Genomic DNA, 23,610 nt, shown 5'->3' with positions numbered 1-23,610 from the left:
CCGCCAGGCTCCTGCTCTGTCACCACACGTTTGTTTCCCTTCCCCCGAGCAAGGGACACCAACTGCTCACTTGCAGGTAAGTCCTGCTGCTTTCCTTCTATCCTGGCCAGCCCCTCCACTGTCCTTCCTGCTCACTTGCCGGGGTCCTGACACAACACTGCCCTCAGGCCGCATTCCCATCCCTGTCTTATGCCTCAGAGTTAGAGCTGACCCCAGGGCCCCATGGAGAGAAGGTGGTCAGGGCTCAGGTGGGTGCTGGCAGGTTGAAGAAATCGACCTCTCCAAGGGCCTTCCACAGGACCAGGCACTGCTTATGCCCAAGTTGCTCTGCATCAGCCACCAGAAAACCTGGATATGTGTCTGAAGTGCACGGGCAGTGGGGGGCTTCAGCTAACCTCCCCCAGAGCAAGGGCGAGGCCGGGCAGCAGTGTGCACGAAGACGAGGGTGAGCATGTGAGGGTTGTATGTGTATGTGTCTGGCCCTCAGGGCACACGGTGACGCCCACTGACAAAGACAGATACCAAGGCAGCCAGGGATAGAAATAACTAGTGTATTGATCTGGGGGGAGAAAGGGAATGCAGATGGGAAATGGGGAGGCCAGGGACTTTAGTGTTTGCCAAAACCACGGACACACACCCTCTACCTCTTCTCACCTTCCTCTTCCACAGCCGGCTCCCACCCTGTCTACTACCCTCCCTCTCCATTCTACCCTACACCCACTTGACCTTGACCTCCAGTGACTGAGCAGAGCCCAGGCTTCCAGCTTCCAGGTGAGGCAGCCTGAAAGAACCTCTCTTCCCCCCTCTCCCACCTCATTCCCATCTCTTGTCTAAATAAAATACAGAAAAAGCAAGCATAGCTGGTACCTGGCAGGACTAGTCACCCCGGGGCTGAGGGCAGGGGTGGGGTGGGGGTGGGGCAGGCAGAGGAGCCTCAGCCAGGTGTAGTAGAACGGGGGCGGGGGGGTGGGGGTGGGGGCTGGCCCAACGCCCCCCTCAGAGGCTGGCTGGGAGGACTCCAGAGCTGCCTCTCAGGCACCATGTTCACTGGGTCCCCAGGGTGGGGGTGGCAGACGGGAGCAGCAGAGAAGCAGAAACTAGGTTCTGTAGGAGCATCCCTTTCCCTTGGCTTCTGGAGGAAGCTTTCTTTGGTTTTAAGGCAGATGTGGAGTTTCCCAAAAGCAGGGGAGATTGACATAGATGCTTTTTTTTTTTTTTTTGCTTGTGTTTTTCCTTCAGTATAAAACCACTGTAGAAAATAATTTCTCTTAGAAAAAAAACAAAACATGGAAGAAAAAAACCAAAGGGGTATTTTCTTTGGCTTCAAGCCCCTCCCATGAGGTGCTGGGCCGGTGTGGGCAGGGTGGGCGTGAGGCAGAAAGGAGGCAGGCAGCCTCCACCCTCACCCGGCCTGGCAGGTCCCAGATCACATGATGCTGCAGTTCTGGGGGCTCTGAGAGAGAGATAGGAGTGGGGGAGGAGAGATGTGAACAGCAGGGCTAGGCCCCTGGCCCTCCCCAGCCCCCCAGCCCCGCCCCTGCCCTCTAGTCTGGGGCTCAGACAGGAGGGGCAGGATGCAGAAGCGACTGCCTAGGACCTTGGGCTGAGGGGAGGAGGCTCCCACTCCCCCGGGTTGCGGGAGAGAAGGCCTCCCCCCCCCACAGGGCTCCCTCATCCTAACCCTCAAGGACCAGGGTCCTCTGCTTGCAGGTGCAGAGGCACAGGGACAACTCACCTGGGTTCGGGGGCTGGAGCTGCCCAGGAGGTAGGAGCGGGTGACCAGGCTGTCCCCGAAGCTGCCACCCCCACTGCCCCCCACACTGCGGTAGCTGCGGGTGACTGTGACACTGGAGGCGGAAGAGCCAGAGGAGATGGATCCGCCCACCTGGGCTCCCGAGCTGCTGGCGGAAGCCTTGTCTGCAGGCTGCCCGCAAGTCCCGCACAGCACGGTGCGCGAGCGCAGGTTGTACTCGGCGGGGTCCCCCGAGCTGCTGCAGTGGGAGCCCTGAGAAGGAAGACAAGGCTCAGGCGGGATGGCCCAGCCCCGGCTCTGTACTCCTGCTCGCACCGCCACCAGGCAGGACGGCGGGGTTCTGTGCTCCAGGCCCCAGATGGAGGGCCCCAGCCCCGGGAGGAGGGGATGACCTGGGAGGGCAGAGGGTCAGGAAGACTTGGGGAAAGGGGACTGGAGCTGTGGCTGGGCTCTGTCCCAGACCCTCAAAGCTGAAGAGGGAGAGGAGAGTGAGCAAGCTCGTAGAGCAGCAAGCATGCAAAATAAGTGGGGCGCGGGAGGTGGGAAGGGTACATTCTTGCAGGAACAGACAGGAGAAATGAGAACAGCACATGCAACAGAAATGGGGAAGAGATGAGAAAGGAAATGCGTCTGACAGGAATGGGGGGGAGAGGCAGGGCTGGGCGCCCCACATCTGTCCTCCCGTCCCCTCTCCAAGAGACAAATCCAGACCCTGTCCACTGCTCCAAAGAGAGTGCTCCATGGCATCAGGAAGTTCCCACTCCCATCCTTACCAGCCTAGGGCACCCAGACACCTGGGCTCCCTGTTCAAGATACAGGGAGGACAGAAGAAAAGCCAGGGCAGCGCATGAAGTTCCAAAACATTCTTTAATGAAAAGATTTTTGGCAAGGGGAGGCCTGGCTGGGTGCCCCAGTGTGGGCTCGGCCTCAGCGGCGGCTGCCACTCACATGGTGGTGATGGAGCAGGTCATCTCCATCCTCATCCTCATCGTCCTCGACCACGGTCACGGAGCGCACCAGCTTGCGCATGGCCACCTCCTGCCAGGGACATGGGCCCAGACCCAGGGGTTAGGGGATGAAAGCTGGGGGAGGGGTATACAGTACCACCACTCACACTGACCACCTGTGGTCTGCCGTCTGTAGCACTGGGGCAAAGGAGGGACATCGTCAGACTCCCGGGTAGGAGTGTGGTCCTGCCTTTAAGGATCCAATCCCTGCTATCTACCTTCCACCCCTCATGCCCCATTGGGGAGGCATCTTTGGGTTTGATGACCAGTGAGGGGAGCACTTGGGGCCTGGGGTTGCAGCAGAGGGAGTCAGGACACAGTGGCCTGGAACCAGCTCCCTGGGGTTCGGTGCTGCTGGCTCCCAGTTTGGCCACAGGGGGAGCCCTGTCCAGACAGAGGCCAGCCTGCAGCATACTCACTTCCCCAGTGGAGTTGATGAGAGCCGTGCGCAGACTGTTTCCGCAGCCCCAAGTGTTCTGCGCCTTCCATACCAAGTCAGTAGGGGGACTATGGGTGGCCCCAGCTCCTGCAGCCCAGATCTAGGGAGGCAGTTTAGAGAAGGCTGCTCAGTTCAGCATGCCCATGCTTGGACCCATCCCTTCTCCTCACCTCTGGCCACCCCAGGGTACCATGTGAGGACTCCTGCCACTCACCGTCACCACCTGCCCAGCCTTCAGGGTGAACTTTGGTGGGAAGCGATAGGTCAGCAAGGGGTCATCTCCATTCTGGCGCTTGATCTGCCAATTGCCCATGGACTGGTCCTGCCAGCAAGGAAGGGAGGGGACAGTGGGGGAGGCTTGTTCAGTCTCCCAGGCCAATCTCGCTCATGGGCTAGGCCCATCAAGGATAACACTGCAGTCTATGGACACTCAGGCGCTACTGGGCACACTCAACACTCTCAATATCCCACAACCCAAGGACCGAGGGACTGTTGTTTACATCCATCCCACAGGTGAGGACATGGACACTCAGAGGGGTTGGACAGCTCGCTCGGTCTCAGTGCCAGGGGGGAGACGTGGAGTCACCCCTGAGTGTGGAGGGACACACTGGCCCTGGTCTGCCACTGGGAGGGACACCCTCTGTCCAAACGCCATCCTTTCCCTTCGGGTTTTCTCCCTCCCGGACCTGGGGCGCCTACCTCACTGGACTTGTTCCGCAGCCGCACAAACTTGCCCTCCTCATCCACCTCCTCCACAGCCACGCGCCCGCTGGTACGAGCGTGCTGGGAGAAGCTGCTGCTGCGACTCTCGGAAGACTCCAGTTTGCGCTTCTTGGTGATGCTGCCCGTGCCCTGCGTCTGCGATGAGTGGGAGGAGGCGCGGCCACGGCTGCGCTGCGAGGTGGGGCTGGGGGATAGTCGCAGCCTGGCAAGGGGGACACAGAGGGGCCTTGTCAAGGTGGGCCATGGGCCATGGGCGGCGCTGGCTAGCACCACCCCCCCCCAGCTCCTCCCCGACCCACCTTTCCTCCTCGCCCTCCAGGAGCTTGCGGTAGGCATGGATCTCCATATCCAGGGCCAACTTGATGTCCAGCAGCTCCTGGTACTCGTCCAGCTGCTGCTGCATCCTCGCCCGCATCTCCGCCATCTCCCTTTCCTTATCGGCCAGCAGCCGCCGGCTGGTGTCACGCTCACGGGCTAGTGAGTCCTCCAGGTCCCGCAGCTTTGCCTCCTTGGCTGCCAGCTGGGTGAGGGAGCCAGGCTCAGTGAGCTCCCAGGGACCAGGAGGAGGGGCCAAAGGTGGGCCCCTCTCACCACTCTCCCCAGGCTCTTTTGCCCAAGCCAGAGCCTGCCAGGGGCTCTCTCATGGTGTGGCTGGCAGCCAGGAAGCCTTTCCCTGAATCTAACTGAAATCTCTGATACTGAGGCTGGAACCTGCTTCCTCTGGTCACAAATGCACAGCTGGTCAGAACAGGTGCTTTAAAAGCACTCACCAAGCCACGCAGAAGGTAAGAAAGGCCTCCATTCTCAACTGGGAAGAGCAAGGTTCTGAGGAATACAGGTCATGCAGGTCAAACAGGAAGTGGTCCTGTTACAACGGCCAGGTTACCTGACTGAATCCTAGGCTCCTCCCCCACTCCAAGGTCCTGGGACATGGTTGGCCTCTCACCTGCCCCCTCCTCTCCCTCCTGGGGACTTGCACTACATCCAGCCTCACCCTTAGCTCAGGAGGGAAGGGGTGGGGAGGGGCACACCTGCTTTTGCAGCTGGCTGAGTTGGGCCGAGAGGCTGTCGATGCGGATGCGGGACTGTTGGAGCTCCTCATGCGCGGCCCCCACCAGGTTGCTGTTCCTCTCAGCTGACTGCCTGGCGTTATCCAGCTTTGGGGGAGAACACAGGGATAAGGCTGCTGGGGCCTGAGAGGGGACCCCTCGCCCAGGGTGGGCAGGGCCAGGGCTGCTGGGGGCCGGGGCAAGGGGAGGCACCAAGCACCTTGGCAGAGTAGGTCTTCTCCAGTTCCTTCTTATATTGCTCCACCTGGTCCTCATGCTGGGCCCGCAGCTCCTGCAGGGCGTCCGCCAGCCGGCTTTCAAACTCACGCTGCTTACCATTGTCAATCTCCACCAGCCGGGTCTCGTGGCGGCGCTTGGTCTCACGCAGCTCCTGGGGTGGGTGGAGACAGAGCCAAGGTCAGGACTAGTCCTTGGAGGATGAGGTCTGGGTGGCCAAGCCCCCTGCCCCATCCTACGGCTGAGTGGATCACCCCCCTTAACATGGGGACTGGACATGTCCCCCTGCCCCATCCACTAGTGCAGGGCAGCGGGGCGGGAGAGCCCTGCACCTGGCTGAGACCCAGCCCCACACCTCTGGCCTCAAGAGCACAGTCCCTACCTCACTGTAGATGTTCTTCTGGAAGTCCAGCTCCTCCTTCAGGGTCTGCAGCCTGTTCTCAGCATCCACCCGCCGCAGCATCTCATCCTGGAGTTGCTTCTTTGCTTCACCCAGGGCTGCCTCGAGCTGAGAGGAATGGGGCAGAGGTCAAGGAGCAGGGCCATGGAACACCAGAGCTTTGAGGAAGCTGAGAGCAGCTGTTTCTAGCACAACCCTTTATGCACATAGAAACAGGTCTGGATGGGGATCCCTGGGTGGCTGAGTAGTTTGGTGCCTGCCTTCAGCCCAGGGCGTGACCCTGGAGTCCCGGGATCGAGTCCCACATCGGGATCCTTGCATAGAGCCTGCTTCTCCCTCTGCTTCTCTCTTTCTCTCTCTGTCTCTCATGAATGAATAAATAAAATCTTAAAAAAAAAAAAAAAAAAGGGCAGCCCGGGTGGCTCAGTGGTTTAGCGCCACCTTTGGCCCAGGGTGTGATCGATCCTGGAGACCCGGGATGGAGTCCCATGTTCCGCTCCCTGCCTGGAGCCTGCTTCTCCCTCTGCCTTGTGTCTCTGCCTCTCTCTCTCTCTCTCTCTCTCTCTCTCTCTCTCTATCTCTGTGTGTCTCTCATGAGTAAATAAATACAATCTTTTAAAATTAAAAAAAAAAAAAAAGAAACAAACAAACAAACAAACAGGTCCGGGGAACAGGAGCCTCAGCTGTCACTGAGGTCACGGAGACTCCTCACTCATGGAAACCACTCTGGGCAGGTACTGGGTTCAGAAAAGAAAGGTGGCACCATCCCTCTCTGGCACAACACAGGGAGGTGCTCTGAAGGAGGTGTGTTCCAAGTAGAGGAACATGAGGCGAGAAACCAAAGTGTACCTAGGGATGTGGGGAGAAGAGCCTGTGTCAAGGCCCAGAGGTGTGAAGGTATCCTGTGCCCTGCGGGGTCCTCAGAAGGATCAGCACTGCCAGAGCCAGCAGGGCCCAGGGGTGGTGAGATGGGAGGGGCCAGCATGGGAAGGCCCAGCTAGACTTTTTTTTTTTTTAATTTTTATTTATTTATTTATGATAGTCACAGAGAGAGAGAGGCAGAGACACAGGCAGAGGGAGAAGCAGGCTCCATGCACTGGGAGCCCGATGTGGGATTCGATACTGGGTCTCCAGGATCGCGCCCTGGGCCAAAGGCAGGCGCCAAACCGCTGCGCCACCCAGGGATCCCTAGACTTTTTTTTTTAAAGATTTATTTATTTATTCATGAGAGACACAGACTGAGAGAGAGGCAGAGACACAGGCATAGGGAGAAGCAGGCTCCTCACAGGGAGCCTGATGTGGGACTTGATCCTGGGTCCCAGGATCATGACCTGAGCTGAAGGCAGGTGCCCAACTGTTGAGCCACCCTGGTATCCCTCCACTGGACTATTAACAGAGATCCCCTGGTCTGCCACAGAAAGGTCTCTGAAGTTTGAGCAGCAGAGCACCTTTCCTCGCCTTTGGTCTCAGAAAGCCCTGGCTGGCCAGCACAGCTGGGAAGACCTGGTTTTGTCACCAACCTGCTGGGATCTCTGGTCTGTCCCATGCCCTATGGGGTCAGGGCTCGAGAGAGACAGAGCCCATGATAGGAGTTAGCAACTGACTCTGCTTGGAGCATATGAGGCTGCAGAAGTGGGAGCAGCCCCACTTGGAGTCTGTCCCGAGCCTGGATCATGAGACAAAAGGACAGGACGGACAGCAAAGCACCTTGAAGGCAGAGACAACTGTATCCCAGCCAAGCATTAAGAACATGTGTCCCGTATGTGATTAACTATCCACTCCCAACTTCAGGCTCTATCTTCCAGAGGGACCACAGCTCTCCTATGGGACGGCCAAACCAGGAGGGATCTGGGGCCAGGCACACTTCCTTGTAAAGTTCAATGGAAGGCGCTGTGGACTATTAAATTTATTAACGGAACCTCTACGCCCATCATGGGGCTCCAATTCATGACCCCAAACTCTACCGACTGAACAGGCTGGGTGCCTGGCTGTGGACTATTTTAAATCCACTATGCCAGATGCATCAGAGTAGAGAGGGGATGCGATAAGGGCAGGTGGGGGAACTGGTGTCCACGCAGGGGAATGGCTCTGATGCCATGTCCATGGGGCAGGACAGACAGGTACCAGGAGACCAAATGGACTGCAAGGGTGACTAGGGCGGCCTGCACTGGTCTGGTGGGAGGCCTCACCTTGGTCACCTGGCCCCGCAGGTCATGGAGTTCGCCCTCCAGCGTGCGCTTCTCGCTGAGCGCAGTGCTCAGGGCAGCCTCCTTGGAGTTGAGCAGAGCCTCCAGGTCCTTGAGCCGGGCCTGGGCGGCCATCAGGTCGCCCTCCTTCTTGGTATTGCTAAGGAAGCAAGGAGAGAGTGAGTTGAAGAGGAGTCTGTGTCTCCAAGGAGGATCAGGACTCCCAGGGAAAGACTGCAATTCGGTCCCAGGAGTTCCTCTGCCCTCTCCACCCCCCACTGTGGGGGCCTGGCTTGCCCATCCCTCAAAGTGCCAGGAGAGGGCACCCTTGCTCTTGGTTTGTTTGCATCTGCCTGACTCTGGGGCTGGCCTCCCACCTCCCCCAAGATCCCCCAAACCCCCTTCCTGCTTCTCCACCCTTCCCATGACTCAGTGCTCAGGAACGTGCCTGGGGCCAAGGGCAAAGCGCAATCCCAGGAGATGAATGCTTTTCCCTCTCTCTCCTCCCATTCCTTCCCAAAGAGACAGGGCCACCTTTGTCTCTTGCCCCTACCCACACTGGACCTTAACCTTCTCTTCCCTGACTCCGCCTACCTTCCATTCAACCAGGCCTCCCTCCCTGCAGGGACGGGACAGCCAGTCTCCCAGCCCTTGGGGTCCATGCATCCCTCTAGCATCTCAGGTTGAGGCTCTCCTGGCCCCTTGTACACACTGGGGGCTCTGTGGTTAAAACTCAGTGATGAGGACAGGCAGGTATGGTACCGACCCTTCCATTTCTCAGACTCAGTCTGGGTCCCCTGACCGAGGCCAAGCACAGGGGTTCCAGCTGCCCCCTCCAGGCCTTCTCAGAACTTGAGAGAATGCTCAGCCCTACTCTGAGCCTCCAGGTCCATCTAGACTACAGCCTCAAGCCTCCCTATTCCTCAAACCGGGGAGAGCTTTAGCCAAATAGCCAAATAAACTCTTGCCACAGCTCAGGACTTTCCAAACGGGAGTCACCAGGTCTCCAGCGGGCTCCACCACAAGGGGGACACGAAGATACCCAGCTGGGTAGGGGAAGGCCCCTTGGAGACATGGAGGGGGCTCCCCCACCAAGCCACTGGCCACACCTCAGAACAAGCCCTTTGACGCAACAGTGTCTGTCTCCCTCGAAAAAAAGAGGCCCTTCCAGAACTGGAGGATGTCTCCCCTCCTCCGTCTCAGCCAGAAAAGCTAAAAATAAAGTCAAAACCCAGCTCAGGTTTTGGCTGCCATCCGGCCCAGCCCCTGACTGGGAGCACAGCCCCAACTTTCCATGACTTCAAAACTTTTCCGAAGCTGAGCCAGCTGCAAGGGGAGGAATGAAGAAGAAACCGCCAGTAAAGTGAAGCCACACAGCAGACACCGGCTCCTTGGGCCGGCTCCAGGGCGTCAGGCCTGCTCCGCAGAGGCCTCTCCGCCCTGGAGGCCTATGCCCTTCCTGCTGCCCCTGCCTGCAGGCTGGAAGGAGCTCACAGGGGGGCAGCTCAGCAACTCCCTTACTCAGGATACTGAGGGGCCTGGGTTGGAAGTAAGGGCCAGTATGAGGCAGTGGTGGCCCAGGGACCCCACCCTCCCCTGCATTGCCCTCCTCAGGCTGGGGAAGCAGAAGGCCTCCCTGCCATGGCGCCCCTGCCCTGTCAGCACCCGGTCTGTCAGCCTCCCTGAGGGGGTGGTGTTGAGAAGGACAGTGACCATAACCACTCAATGGCAACAGTCCCATGGCACAATTATGCAGCGGGCCCTGCTCTGAATGTTAGTGCTCACTCACTTGGTCTGTGTAGTGGCCTAATAGACAGGCGCCAGCACCATGTGACCAGGGACACTGAGGCACAGAGAGTCACGTCCAGGGGCCGGTAGCAAACCAGTAGCAGAGTGGCCAGAAGGGCCCTGCCCCTTGGCCCAGCCTCCAAAGCAACATGGGGGCTCCGTGCCTTTCCCTCCAGGAGGCCACAGCAGGGAAACCGCCAGCACAGAGGAGCTGGGGAGGGCCCTGGTGGTTTTCTCACTGAGGCTGAGGAGCTCCCATCTGTGGGGAAGAAGCCACTATCACCCACAGGCTCATGACTCAGCCCTCAGGAGTTGTGGCCAGGGAGCCACACGCACACCCCAAGATGGCTGGGGGGTGGTGTGGTGCAGAGCCCAGTGCCCCTCCTTCCTCTGCCCTTGGCTTGTCGGCCTAGGACTAGGCCCCCATGTGGGGTCTTCAGACCCAGCAGGGACCCCAAGCCAACCCTGGCCAGGCGGTCATCACCTCAGGTGCCAGGGCGACTGGGGCCTGCGGGAGCTGAGAAGGGCGGGAACAGGGCTGCAGATGACTCATCCTCAGGCAGACAATACCCGGGTAGGGGTTGGGAAATCCTCTAGCACTCACAGGGGAGACCCCCATTTTGCCCACGTCCTGCCCAAGCCCTCATGTCCAGGTTCCTCAAGCACGGGAGTGGCTGCATCCCAGTGGCCTCATGAGGGAAGCAGGGCTGGGCATCCTGTTTCTGACGCTTCCCACGGCTGGCAGACCCCATTGAGGGGGGACAGAGAGGGGAGGGGAGGGCAGGGTGCAGGGAGCTGGGGGTCTGCCGCACGGATGCCGTGGGACAGGGAAGGCTGGCTCCAGGGCCACTGCAGGCCGGGCCTCGGGGGCAGCAGAGGGGCTGGGTGGGCATCAAGCCAGGTGCTGGCCCGCCCTCTGAGTCACCCTCCTCAGCCCAGCCTGGACGCCAGATATGGAAGCCAGGCTGCCCAGGCCTGTTTGGGGCCTGTTGCTAGGGGCAACTTGCGCCCTCATTTCCTCCTCCACAGGCTGAGGGAGACACCCGGGGGACAGACCTTTGGCCATCCTCACAAGAAGCAGGGGGAGGGGAAGAGGGCCACAGGGGCCTGGGGAGCAGGCCCAGCCCTGCAGGGGCTCCCTCCCAGTCCCTCCTGCCCCGTCTCAGCCCCTCAGCCTCACCGGCACACAGAGTTCCCCATGGCTGGGCCACCTCAGGACAGGAGGGGAAAGAGGGGAGGGGAGATCAGGGTCTTTGAGCTCCACAGGGAAGGGCGCCCCCTGTGGCAGGGAAGGGCAGGGCAGGCTGCGTGGGCCCCACGGAGTCCCTGCCCTCCAGCTTGGCCACAGCTCTTCCCTCTCCTTCCCAACTCTAGCCCCTGACTCCAGACCCTGGGCAAAGCTGACTTTCTGCCAGTGAGGGACGCTCCTGTAGCCACCCCTCCCTTTGTTGGGGCAGCTCTTCCCCTGCAGTCTATCCTCCCCCACCCTCCATCCAAGTCCACTCCCCTGGGTTGCCCCACCCCAGACCTGCCCTGGGGACCTGTCCCCACCTCCCAAGCATGCTCTCCTGTAGTTTTCACCTGGTGGCTTATGCACTGTCCACTCAGGTCTGGGGCTTTTCCTGTCTGTGCCTGGAATGCCGGCAGGCTAGGAGTTCCCTGGCTCCAGGCTTCTGGTTGGGCCTCTTCCTGGGCCACCCCTGCACTTTCACAGCCGGGGAAACCAAGGCCTGGACCAGGGAAGGCTTGCCCCACGGATCACCTGAGGACACTCACAGGAGAAAGGAACAGAGCACCGAAATGGCATGGTGCACACTGGGCAGGGAGGAAGAGGGCTGGTGGGAGTGGTGGGTGCTGAGGGTGGGCGCACAGAGGGTGGCACCCCAGCACCCAGAAAGCAAGCCTGGGAGACGTGTCCACCTCTGCTTCCCCGTTCTAGGAGTGACACCACCCAAACACTCCCACAACCGCGTGCGCAGCCATGGGCTTGGATGTTCTCCACTCCAAGAAGGAACTACTACTTGGTTTCTTGGCTGGTCTGTGGGACTGCCACCACTTTCTGGTAAGGGCAGAATGTAGGAAGAGAGGGACATGTGGCGCTTGAGGACCGGTCCCTCACTGCAAAGAGACCTTCAAGAGAAGAGCCGAGGGGAATGCGTGTTCTTGCCTGCACTGTGAAGCCCTGGAGCCTTCTCCAAGCCCTGCCCCCTGAGGTTCTGAGCACCTTCCAGCTGGAGCACCAGGCAGGCCCCTCAGGACAGACACCCTCACCCGCACCCAGCACAGTGGAGGCTCTGCTTCCACCTGCCTTGCTGGGGCATGCCACCAGCACATAGGCCTGGGGTTCGGGCCCTCAGATCCCCATCCAGAGCCAGCTGTCCTCCTCAGAGACAAAGGCAGAGGGAGGGTTGGGGTGGAGGAGCTGGTGCCGAGAAGAGAGCCGGGAAGCCTGTGGACATGTTCAGACGCAACCCTGGCAGAGGCGCTGGGTCTGGCAGGGGGCCAGATTTGAGTCACAGCTGCTTGGTGTATCAACGTGGCATTGTACAGACAACAACGCAGGAGGAGCCATAGCCAGGGGCTGGGCCCTGGGGTCCTGGACAACAGGCAGCCGGCTTCCTAACCAACTGCTCTCTCAAGGTCCCTGCCAACTCCACTTTCCTTCTTCTTGGCCTAGCTCTCTAGAAGCCACGCCTGAGATGTCAAGACAGTGCAGGGCTGAGGCCTGGGGATGGACCAAAAGAAGTAGGGGCCTGGAGCGGGGGGGGGGGGGGGGGGGGGGGGGGGGTAGCTTAGGAAGACATAGGATGTCCTGGAAGGAGGGGAGGGAGGCCACCCGCCAAAGGGAGGGGCATTCAGGGGATCCCCACAAGAAGCTGACTCAGAAGTCCCTTCTTCAGGATGCATTAACCCTCCATCTGCTGGCTTATGCTTATTAACCCCAGGACAGCAAGAAGGGGTGGGAGCCACACCCCAAGATCAGCAAAGGAAGTGGGAGGACCTAAGGGGTTCTGGTCCCACTGCATTCCAGCTCCAGCCTAGGAAGCTGGAAGCTCCCTCCAGGCCTCAGAGGTGCCAGCTCAGAGCTTCAGGAGGAGGGGGGCCTTGGAAACCCCCATCCTCTCCACTGCTCAGAAACTGGGCCCCTTGGGATCCCTGGGTGGCGCAGCGGTTTGGCGCCTGCCTTTGGCCCAGGGCACGATCCTGGAGACCCGGGATCGAATCCCACATCAGGCTCCCGGTGCATGGAGTGCATGGAGCCTGCTTCTCCCTCTGCCTGTGTCTCTGCCTCTCTCTCTCTCTCTCTCTGTGACTATCATAAATAAATAAAAATTAAAAAAAAAAAAAAAAAAAAAAAAGAAACTGGGCCCCTTGAGAGGAAGGTCTCCAGCTTTTCTGACCCAGCCCTCAAGGCACACGTGTTCTGTCCCTTCCACTTGTCCTCCATGATAGTCCCGCCCTCCTCCCTCCTGCTGCCACTCAGCGAGAGCACCCCCAGTAGTTCTCAAGGAAAGGCCACCCCAAGCCTTTCCTTCTCTGACCAAGCCAGCGCAGGGTCTCCTGTCCACTCTCCACTCTGCCCTCTACCATGACTCAGCTCCTCTGTGGGGCCTGGGATCCCAGCCAGAATTAATCCTGGCTTCCTTTCCCACAGAGGGACAGGGAGCACCCCCTCCCTGCCCCCCCTTCCCAAACTCTGTCCCCTTCTAAGACCTCCTCCCAGCCTGGCCTCAGGAGGGGTGGGGCCAGAGTGGGTGCAGGAAGGGGAGTGGGTGGGTGGCCCAAGGTCAGCCACACCTCTTGGACTGTAAACATGGGTGTAAGCCTGGTTGGCTGTTCGCCTTTCCCGGGGTGTCCCTGCCACCCAAACATGGGGCCCGTGGCACTTAGCGTGTCCTTCTGGAGAACACGGCCCTTGCTGCTGTCCTGAAGGGAGACATATGACAGCGAAGTGCCCTTTCTTACCAGCAATAAAAACAAAGCATAAACCAAGGGGGTAATGTCATCATAATTAACTGCTCTCACAAAATTTCTTTGAGAAATAGGGGAGTGTGTCTATGCTTTTCATACCCCAGTTTGTGGGAAATATTTCTACTGAGAACAGCATTGGCTATTAATTATATTCACATTAAGTGTATTTGATTTGAACATATACAGCTTGGTATTTTAAGAGGACTGTTTTCTCCCTTTGGGCATCACTGTACTATTTTGGAACCTGGGGGATCTCTGGAGATCTTCTGCTCTAACCCCTTTATTTCTTGGCTAGGAAACTCCAGAGAAGGAAGGTGATTTGCTAAGGTCACACAGCAATGTGGCAGCAGGACCAAGACTAGAACTGAGGACATGAAGGCCCATACTCGTACTATCTGTCATTCTGCTGGTGGACCACCTAAGGATTAGGAGACCCTCCAACCTCTCTCCAGATATTTCCAAGAATATTGGACTTGGCCTGAGTCACTTTCAGTGCAGTGGGGCTCCAGGGGGTGGGAGCTGGCCGAACTACCCCAGGGCTAGGCCCCTGAGCCGGACCCAGGCAGGAGCTGCCAGGGAGGGAGGCTGGGGGAGGGGAAGGCATCGGCTACCAGTTGTCCCCCCAGCTGTCCCTGGCTTCAGCCCTAACACTGAACTACTGAATCCCAGGGGGGACAGGGACGGCAGGACTGGGGCTGATGGGCATATCCTATGCAAGGGTAAGTCTCAGAATGGAAGCCAGGGGAAGTACCAGCCATGGGCACTCGGGCACTCATCACGGGAAAGCAGTTGGGAGGCTGATCAGGAATTACTGGCTCAAGTAGTGCTCAGTCCCTGAGTTCAGCTATGCCTTAGCTACCTTGGAATCAGGGTGTAGACATCAGGGTTGGGGGTGGCAGCAGAGAGCACACCAGGGGCTCCCTCAGGTGAGGACAGGGGGCCAGGTATCCTCAGAGGCCTCCAGCCCTGTTCCCCTTATGTCTCTGCCAAAGGACACAGCCTCCTTCAGAGGTAGACACGTCCTACAAGGCCCATGGCAGCCTCAAGACCAAATCCCCAGCCTTCCAGAGCTGTCTTATGATCCACTGCCTGGCAGGGTCTTGGGCCTTTCCAGGTACAGGGTATGGTAAAGCTGGGTGTCAACAGATCCTGGCAGGACAACAGACCACCAAGGCATCACTGGTCCCACTGGTCTCAGAGTAGACTGAGGAATGAGCTTTGGCCACCCAACCCCACCCTTAGGACCCTCCAACCTGTCCTCTAAGCTGGAAAAGGAAGGCTTAGTGGGACAGGCACGCAGCTGGACATCAGAAGCCTGTACTCAAGTCCTGACCTGTCACGTTCTTGCTGTGTGACACAGGACCAGCCTCTGCACCTCTCTGGCCTTTGCTGTTCCTGTCCCAGTGAGCATTGGGATGAACCTGGGCCTACGCTTCCCTGCCGGTCCCCACTGGGGCTGCACAAGGCCGACAATACAGGAAGTTATCGAGCACCCAGGTTCGTCCGGGGGGAAGAGGAGCTTCTGCTTTGTGGGTCTAGGATCTCCCCACTTCTGACTCAGCTTTCCTCTACCACTTCCACACGGGAAGGCACAGACCTCAGCCCTATACAGCGGCCTGGTAACAGACTTGGCTCTGAACCACTTGCTGCACACTGCCCATTGTGGGGGGGTTGACTAAGGAAGGAGGTCCTAAGGAAGGAGGCAGGAAAGCCTCCGGGGATGCAGTGGGGAGAGGGGGAGAAGATGCAGGCAGTCAGGCCCCCAACCCTCCCTTTAAGACATCTGCTGTCTCCACCCTATGTCCTGCTGTCTCTTGTAAAGCCACTAGGGTGGAAAGGAGGGGGCAGCATCTGAATCATCCATCCAGCTGTCATGCTTGGGATGGGGCCTAGCTCTAAGCCTGGACCCTGGGTGGGGGTGGGGGTGGGGCTTTCCTGGTGTTTACTGCTCCTTGTTTTCACACTTAGGGTCCAGATGCTTCAGACTCTGGAATAGACTGAACGTGTGTATGGGTACTTCGGGGGGGGGGGGGGTTTCTGCGTGGAGCCTATAACCCAGCCCAATGAGAGGGCGCCTGAAAGCCCTGGGTGTAGTCAAGGTACCAGGCTGGGCCGGGGATTGCCACAGGGATCTCATAGACAGTTCTGCATCCCAACCAGAAGCCCAGCCCTGAACTCTGAGCTCTAATTAAACATTAAACCAGAGGACACCTTCTCTCTAGGCTTTAGTGCTAGGAGTTACGACAATGCTTTTCTTCCTTTCCCAAGTTCTTCATTTTCCTCTTCTCTGCTTCACCTTGAGCACAGCAGACATAAAAAGCAGCAGCCCATCCTGGGGCCTCCCACTGGAGACACGGAAGGGGACCCACACCCCAGTTGAAGTCCCCTTTGTCTCCACCCTGCCTCCCAGCAGCCTGAGATCCAGGTGTGCAGACCCACCCCCTCTCCCAGAAGCCCAGCCTCCCCAGCCAGGATCACAGGGGAAGAAAGAGGCAGATGGCTAAATATAACCAGTCCACACACACACCACCCCCGCCCCTGCCCCACGTGCGCACATACCCGCCTGGCGGCCCAGGCCTGGACAGCTGCACTGGGCCAGAGGCAGAGACAGACAACCTGGCGTGGTGGGGCTAGCCAGAGATCGCAGAGTCTACTCATCCCGTTTTCCGATCAATGTCCTCCCCAAAGAAAGACCTGCTGAGAAAGCTCGTCACAGGAATCAGCAGTGGGGGGATTTGGTCACTGAGCAGACTAATTTGACATAGATTCTCTGCCCCCGCCCCCATCTTGCCTCCTGTCTGTCCTGCTAGCTCAGTTGTTCCTATCACTACTGCAAAAAGACGGGAGTGATCTCCTTCCATGGTGTCTCCAAAAAGTCAGCCTGTCTGTGTGTACTGTCTCCACCTACTCTTCCCAAGGGGATGGGTACCCACGCCCACCGGGCCAGGGGCCTGGCCGGTGAAGGGCAGAAAGCTCACTGGACACATAGAGGCTCCCAGGAGAGCAAGAGTTTGGAGAAGAAGATTGAAAGGGGGGGAATGAGGGGACATCAAGCCACGGGGCCTCCTGTCCCAGGGATCTCAAACACCCTAGTGCTCTCTGGCTTGGGTGTTCATAGAGAAAGAGGTAACAGAGAAGAGGAAAACAAATTTTCAGGGGCCAGGAAAAGAGGGCCTGAACTTCCAGGATCCAGAGGCCTTTTTAGAAAGGAGGGTGGAGTCAAGTAGGGTGGGGTAGGGTGGGGCAGGGATGGGTGAGGTAGGAGGGGCCTCAAGCGGCCAACGGCTGGATTTCAAATATGTCACCTATTCCAGCAGTTTCATAAGGCGAAGATCAAAAAACGTCAGTGGCTGAGTGGATGGGCCACAGCAAAGATTATTCAGATTTGGCCAGGAAATGAAAGTGGTTCACCCCAAGCAGACAGGCCAGGAGAAGCAGCCCCCAATGTCCAAGGCACCAAGCAGAGGGCCAAGGGGGTGCACCAGACCTGGGTATAACACAACTTCCTGAGCCTGAGCCTGGAGCCTCTGCCCTCGGTCTCCCTCCCTCTCCTGCATTCCTGGGCCAAGAAGGCCAAGGGCTGTGGGAGCTGCGGGGGAGCGGAGCTCCTCAAGCTGTTTAGAGGGCCTGTCAGAGCCCAGGAAAGGTCCCAGACCTGCAAGTAGTGAGGGAGAGCTTCCCAACTCTTAGAATCCTGGAAAGAGTTGTGCCAAGGAGGTCCCCTCCACGTCCCTGCCTTGGTAACCTCTCTCCAGCACCACTGAACGCCCGCCAGCATGGGTGCTTATGCGTCCAGAGACAGTCTGGGCAAAGTTGGCACACTGCCAAGTCAGCCAAGAAAGTTTTAACAGGACCATTTCACCCATTTCAATGTGTCCTGAGTGTCCAGATTTCTTGAACTTAGCAGGGCCAGCCGTCCTCTGCCCAGGCCCCTGCCTTCAGCTCCAAAGGGCTGGCAGCCCCCACCCAGACAGACTGTGGGCCTACCATCAGTCCTTGCATGGCCCCGATGACCCCACCGTTCCCTATATCCACCACCCTCTCCCAGAGACCCCTCCCTTCTCGGTCCTGTCTTGACAGTTTCCCTTGGCACTGCCAGTCACCCGCTGGGGCAGTTCCGGGGAGGGAGGGGACTGGAAGGCCGAGTTATGGGCCGGCTGCTGTGGGACCAGGGCGACTGTCCGCCCACCCTCTCCGGTCCCACCCCGCGCCACCACCTGGGCGCACTCACCGCGCTTTGAGCTCCTTGAACTCCTCCCGCACTTTGCTCAGCTCCAGCTGCAGGCGGGCGCGCTCCTTGGCCACCGAGTCGAGGGTCTTACGGGCATCCCCGAGCTCGGCCTCGTAGGCGGCCTTGATCCCGGACACCTCGCGGCTGACCACCTCCTCCGACTCGGTGATGCGAAGGCGCAGCCCCGCGTTCTCCGTCTCCAGAGAGCGCACACGGTCGATGTAGACCGCCAGGCGGTCATTGAGCTCCTGCAGGTCCTCCTTCTCCTGCAGCCGGGTGATGCGGGTGGGCGACAGCGGGGTGGAGCTGGCCTGCGCCCCGCTACGGGTGGCGCGCCGCTGGGACGGGGTCTCCATGGCCGGCAGGGTGGCAGGGCTGCCCGCGGGGCAGAGGTCCCGGAGAGGGCAGAGACCGCTCGGGGTGGGAGCGCGCGGGCCGGCGGGCTGTCGGCGGGCTCCTGGCAGGCGAGGGGTCTGGGTCGGGCGCTGTCGGACCTCGGGATCTGGGTGCGCGGCTGTGGCTGCGGCGCTCCCGCGGACACTCTGAGTCACCGACGCGGGGCAGCGGCTCTAATAGGTCTAGGGAGTGGGAGGAGGGGCCGCCGCTCTTAAAGGGGCCGCGCACGTCCGCAGCGGGAGGCGAGGGGGCGGTGGGGAAGGGCGAGCCCCGCGGGGCGGCGGCTTGAGTGGGGCTCCACCCCGCCCTGCGCACCCGCCGGGCCTGGGGCTTCTCCCTCCTGGATTCCGCCTGCTCCGGGCTCCCGGTCCAGCCCCGACGCTTGTCCCCTCGGACTCGGGCCTTCCTGTGTAGAAGAAGGCCGAGCCAAAGGGTGCGGGTGGGTGGGCAAAGGGCAGGAGGAAGAGAGAAAGCGCCAGGCCGGCAGATCCAGGAAAGGAGGGGGAGGGCTGAGGCTGGTGCCCATCGGGGTGACTCACTCTCCTTCCACCGCTGGCTCCCCCTCTCCTTCCCATAGTAATAGTGAGTCACCCCTGCCCCCCTCCACATGTGGGCAGCCCATTCAAAGCAGCATCTCTGTGTGCCAGGGTGGGGTGGGGAAGGAATGCCTGGGCTCCCTGGGGAGCCAGGCTGCAGGGAGTTTCTGGGTCCTGAGTTCCTTTAGCCCTCGGTTTTGGGGCAGGGACCAGAAGTTTGAGGTCCCTCTTTTCCTGTCTTCTGTTCCAACTTCGCCCTTCAAAACCAAGCACTGGGTCTTAGGCCCAAGTGCCAAGCTACATGCCCCCACAGAAAGCCAAGAGTGGGACCCAGGCACTCACCCCATCCCTTGCCCCCTTCCTTCAGACTCAAGCAACTGGAAAAAGAGGCTGCCTTGGTTCCTCCCCTTTCTACTCCTTCTATCCCACCCTGCCAACTCCAAGACTGTACTTATTTTTTTTTTTCCAGGACTGTACTTATTTTAATGGATAATTTAAAACAGATACCAGAGCTGTGCGTGCATTCATCACGTTGCCAGGACACCAGGTCCCAGATTCTTGTGGTTCCCAGAGGGGCCTGGAAGGGGGAGCATGGCAGGGGCTGGACAGCCAGTGGTGGGTCTCTGTCCTGGTTTCAACCAGAAAGGCAGTACTAGGGGGGCTGGGACAGCAAAGACCCCACAACCTTCCTGGCTGCAAAGGCCAGCCCTGCACTCATCTCTGCATCCCTCTCTGACCAGGTCTGCTTTGCCACTGGATCACCCAGATCCCCAGGTTTCCCCACCCCAGGCTCTGGAGCCTCTATCCTCAGCCCTTACCAAGGACTCCTCTGGTTTGTCTTCTACTGGCCCCCCATAATCCTGGCCCTGGCCCCACGGGCCATCTCATCCTTTCTAGGAGGTGGCAGGCGGAGGCTCCAGAACCCACGTGCTTTTATGTCCTGCCCCTGTGCCTCCCACAGCTTATTCTCTGGTAAAGAATCCAGAAAATTAAATTATGTTGCAAACGCCTACAGCTCCAGGATGTCAGGGTTTCTGTAATACTGAAGGGAAGCAGAGTGGGATAGGTCTTCTTTCCTGGGTTCTGGAGCCAAGCCTTGGAGTCCACAGAGGTTGGAGTGGGGTTAAGACAGGGACTCTGAGTATTTATGGAGGGGAACCGAGGAGGGCATGCTTGGATTCTCATCTCTGTGGGTGTGTATTGTGGTGAGTGTCCAGGATGCATCCAAGTGAGGGACCCAGGGTATGGCTTCCCCCTTCCTGCAGCCCTCTCCCCCAGGGCGTGGCACTCTCTCAGCTTCCCAGACAAAACAAAAAGTCTTGTTCTGCTTCTCCCTCTTCTGTTCTCCAAACTAGGAGCAGAGGCAGGCGGGGTGGGTTGGTTAGCCAGTGAAACGTGAGGGACAGGGCTCATGCTGTTCCCACTGCCTCAGACCCCTGGCACTGAGCCCCCCCCTGCGGCCCCCTCTCCCCCTTCCACCATCTCCCCCCCAGCCAAACCCCACCCAGTCCCAGACAGGCCTGGCTTCCCTTCCCAGCTGGGGAAGCAAAACCACACTTAACCCTTCCTACCCCAGACCTCCCCATCTTTGGAGAAAGGATGGGGGACCTTACCCCAAATTTCACTCTCCTCTCTTTCCAAAGGGTCCCCCCTCCCTTACCAGCACCACTGAAAGCCTCAATCCTAAATCCAAGCTTCAAAGTGGACTCCAAATACCATCAGTCTGCTCTTCCCCTGACAGGCCCAGAAGCAGCAGGAGAGAACAGGGGTGGCCAGGTCTAGAGGAGGGAACCTACTAGGGGTGGGGTTGTAGCTGGGTGGTCACCAGGTTCCAATCCTGCCTCTCACTTGCAGCACAATGACAGATGTGCTCCTGAATCCTCTGGGCTCCAATCCTCATCTGTAACATGGGCAGGACACCTAGAAGAGGCAAGGCTACTATGCCTGCCCTCAAGGGAGCTGCCCACTGGTGGGGGGGATCAAGGGAGAGGCACAACCGAACACGGTGGCTAAAGAGCATTATAGGACTCTGGACTGGATAATGAATTCCAGATGGAATCCAGAGGCCCGAGAGCTGGAGCATTAATGAGTACTATCAGAATATAGGAGTTGAGCCCAAAGGGTGGTTTGGGCAGTGGAAGCTGCACTTGTCTTGAGAACCAGTGACCTTGGAGGGGGGCACAAAACATCGTGCTTCCCTCAATGGCCCTTCCTCGGAAAAGTGCTGTGAGAGACAGGTGGGACCAAGTCTTGATCATCTGTGTCCCTAACACCTGGCTCTGTCGCTAATGGCCTGGCGCACAGGAGATGCTCAGTGTCTCCTACCTGAACAAGTGCACCTGGCCCTGCTGCTTTGCAGGGGAGTGACTCTGGCCTTGCTTTCCTTGTCTATAAAATAAGAACGCTGCAATGATTAAGTGATATACATCTGGGGTCTCTCAGTGGGCACCATTGTCGGTAGAGCACATGACTCGATCTTGGGCTCGTGAGTTTGAGCCCCATGTTGGATGTAGAGATTACTTAAACAAATATTGTAAAAATTATGTAGAGGGTGCCTGAGTGGCTCAGTCTGTTGAGGGTCTGCCTTCAGGCCTTCGGCTCAGGTCATGATCCCGGGTACCTGGGATCGAGTCCTATGTTGGGTTCTCTGCTTAGCAGAAAATCTGCTTCTCCCTCTCCTGCTCCCCCTTGTTTGTGCTCTCTCTCAAATAAATAAAATCTTTTTAAAAAAGCTTTGAGTCTATACAATTCTCCCCATCTTCACTATTAAATAAACATAAAAAATTAAAAAATATAGTGAGATGATGCTCGACAGTGAATAACTTACACTTTTCCACTCAAGTTCATAGTTGCATGTTTTCACACACATTCTCAACTTGGTCCACAGAACCACCTCACGGGTTGGAGATTATTTCCCTGTTTCACAGGTGAGACTCACTTTCCCAAAACTAGATAATAAATAACAGCTGAGCTCAGAACTTGGCCCAAGCAGCCTGGTCCAAACCCAGGATATGCCTCACTCTCTGATTCCACTTTGGTGGGATGCGTGGGAGGCCCCAGGGTGGCCCATTGCCTGAGAGGAATTCTGTGCAAAGGTGCTGAAGTACAGAAGAGCCCAGGAGGGTGTGCAGCCTGGCCCTTGGACAGGAGCAGGGACACCCCTGAGGGAGCTCGGAAGCATGAGACACGTGGGGCACAGAGGCAGGGGCTCTGCTGCGGAGATAGGGACGAGGGACGGGCCGGAGGGGACCAGGCTGGGGTCAGGATAGCAGGGAGACTGCAAGGGGAAGAGGCAGACCACAGGGAAGCTGGAGCATGACAGCAGGAGCGGTTCCAGAAGCATTCCGCAGGGCACAGGTGTGCACCACCTTGGTGAGCCTCCACAACTCTACAAGCTAGAAACTATTATTGTCCTAGTTCACAGATGAGGAAACTGAACAGGTGTCTGAACTTTGACACTATTGGCATTTTCGGCCAGAGATTTCTGTTATGGGAGGAGGTTCTGAGCACTGTGTGATGTTTGGCAGTATCTCTGCCCACTAACTGCCAGGAGCACCTCCGCTACCAGCTGTGACAATCAAAAATGTTTTCAGACAGTTGCATGTTCCCTATGAAGCAAAATCTCCAGCTGAGAACTACCTGCCTGAGGTCCTGTGGTTAGTAGCAGAACTGGAATTATAACACAGCTTGGCCTGACCCTGAGAGCTAACTAAGATCTTGCCATTAGGCTATCATCTCAGACAGGTGGAGGGGGAGGGGAGGTGTATAGGAGGGGTCCTAGGCCCGGGGAGGGGGGGAAGGGCAGCTGTGCTCTCCCCAAAGGGGTGGGAAGGGCTGACTCCTGGGTGAAGGTCTAGGGAGTGGCGTAGGGTGAAGGAATCATTTGGACATTCAAGACCAAGGTCTGAGAAACCCTTTACAGTGAGTTCCTAAGGGCAGGCCCCTGTCATTCGTCCTTTGCTCACTGGGCCTGGTACTCAAGTGATGAATTGCTGAGTCAGCCACGCACAGGTGATCAGCATAACCTTGAGAAAGGAAGGACCCACCTGCTCTCTGAGTGGCTGCCACACACCAGGCTCGGGGCTAGGGGATGCGTGGAGGAAGTCCACTCACTCTTGGCCTCAGCCTTATGCCAGTGCTAATCCAGAGCCCAGCCAAGCCAAGTGGGGGGGAGGGGGGGCAGATAATGGGTGGGGAGCCAACCCCTCACTCTCACACCCAAGTGACAAGCCTTTCACAACCAAGATCACCATCTGAACCCTCTCAGATTCTCAGATCTCCTTGAGGTGCACCATGATCCCCCAGAGTGCACAGGAGAGACTGAGGTTCCGGCGGGCGAATCGCCTTGCTCAAGCCTACAGAGCTGACACGTGACAGAAGCAGGTCCCAAACCCTGGGTGTCCGCCTCAGGGTTGCCTACACCCCACTTCTCTTCAGCCCAGACCCCAAGAAGACTGATCCAACAGCCGGATCCTAGAGTCGGCCCCGCTCCACCTCCTTCTCAACATTCCAAACCACTCCCGCCGCCCCAACCCAGCCGGGGGCCCAGGTAGTCTTCCCACCTGCAAGTCTAGGCTCCCCGGAAGCGTCAAAATACACAGCGCAGTGCGCCTTACTGCCGCGCGCATCCCAGAACTCCCGCACTGCCCTCTCCTGCCCTCTTCCCCAGCCCCCAGCTCCTCACCCCTCCACCTGCACCTCGGGCGGGGCCCGGGGCGGGGGAGGAGCCGCGAACGTCCCGGGCGCCCTCCCGGTCCCGCCCCGACCCGGCGCCGCCCGCCGGCGGGTGCTTACGCAGGCCTGCGCGTGGGCGGCTGCGCGTGAGGTAGTGTGTGTGTGAGTGTGTGCGCGGTGGCCGGACGCCCCGGCCTCGCGAGCGGGGGTTTCCTTTCC

At 58.7% G+C, this 23,610-nt stretch overlaps 1 protein-coding gene across 2 annotated transcripts; it reads right to left on the bottom strand.

The window, feature by feature from the left end:
* Window positions 1–1,287: 1,287 nt before the first annotated feature.
* LMNA (lamin A/C) lies at window positions 1,288–18,539 on the bottom strand. 2 transcript variants are annotated; one of them, XM_077901066.1, is made up of 12 exons: window positions 17,786–18,539; window positions 7,798–7,954; window positions 5,591–5,716; window positions 5,192–5,362; window positions 4,954–5,079; window positions 4,222–4,442; window positions 3,899–4,124; window positions 3,414–3,521; window positions 3,180–3,299; window positions 2,702–2,791; window positions 1,736–2,005; window positions 1,288–1,453 (listed from the first exon to the last, which is right to left on the bottom strand). In XM_077901066.1, exons 1-12 carry the CDS (start codon window positions 18,139–18,141, stop codon window positions 1,427–1,429), a joined length of 1,998 nt encoding a protein of 665 aa, XP_077757192.1. In that variant the 5' UTR covers window positions 18,142–18,539; the 3' UTR covers window positions 1,288–1,426. The 2 variants fall into 2 exon arrangements, with proteins under 2 accessions (XP_077757192.1, XP_077757193.1); XM_077901067.1 differs by having other exon boundaries at window positions 7,807–7,954.
* Window positions 18,540–23,610: the final 5,071 nt, after the last annotated feature.

Source organism: Canis aureus, chromosome 6 (genome assembly GCF_053574225.1).
Source record: "Canis aureus isolate CA01 chromosome 6, VMU_Caureus_v.1.0, whole genome shotgun sequence".
Taxonomy (NCBI): Eukaryota; Metazoa; Chordata; class Mammalia; order Carnivora; family Canidae; genus Canis; species Canis aureus.
This window is presented reverse-complemented; position numbering and strand designations above follow the sequence as displayed.

What these genes read in the sequence shown, in the direction of transcription:
- LMNA (XM_077901066.1), bottom strand. Translation starts at nt 18,141, where the DNA reads ATGGAGACCCCGTCCCAGCGGCGCGCCACCCGTAGCGGGGCGCAGGCC. An exon ending in AGAAGAACATCTACAGTGAG is followed by an intron (nt 5,363 to 5,590) that starts GTAGGGACTGTG and finishes CACCCACCCCAG; the next exon opens with GAGCTGCGTGAGACCAAGCG. An exon ending in GCTCCAGCCCCCGAACCCAG is followed by an intron (nt 1,454 to 1,735) that starts GTGAGTTGTCCC and finishes TCTCTCTCTCAG; the next exon opens with AGCCCCCAGAACTGCAGCAT.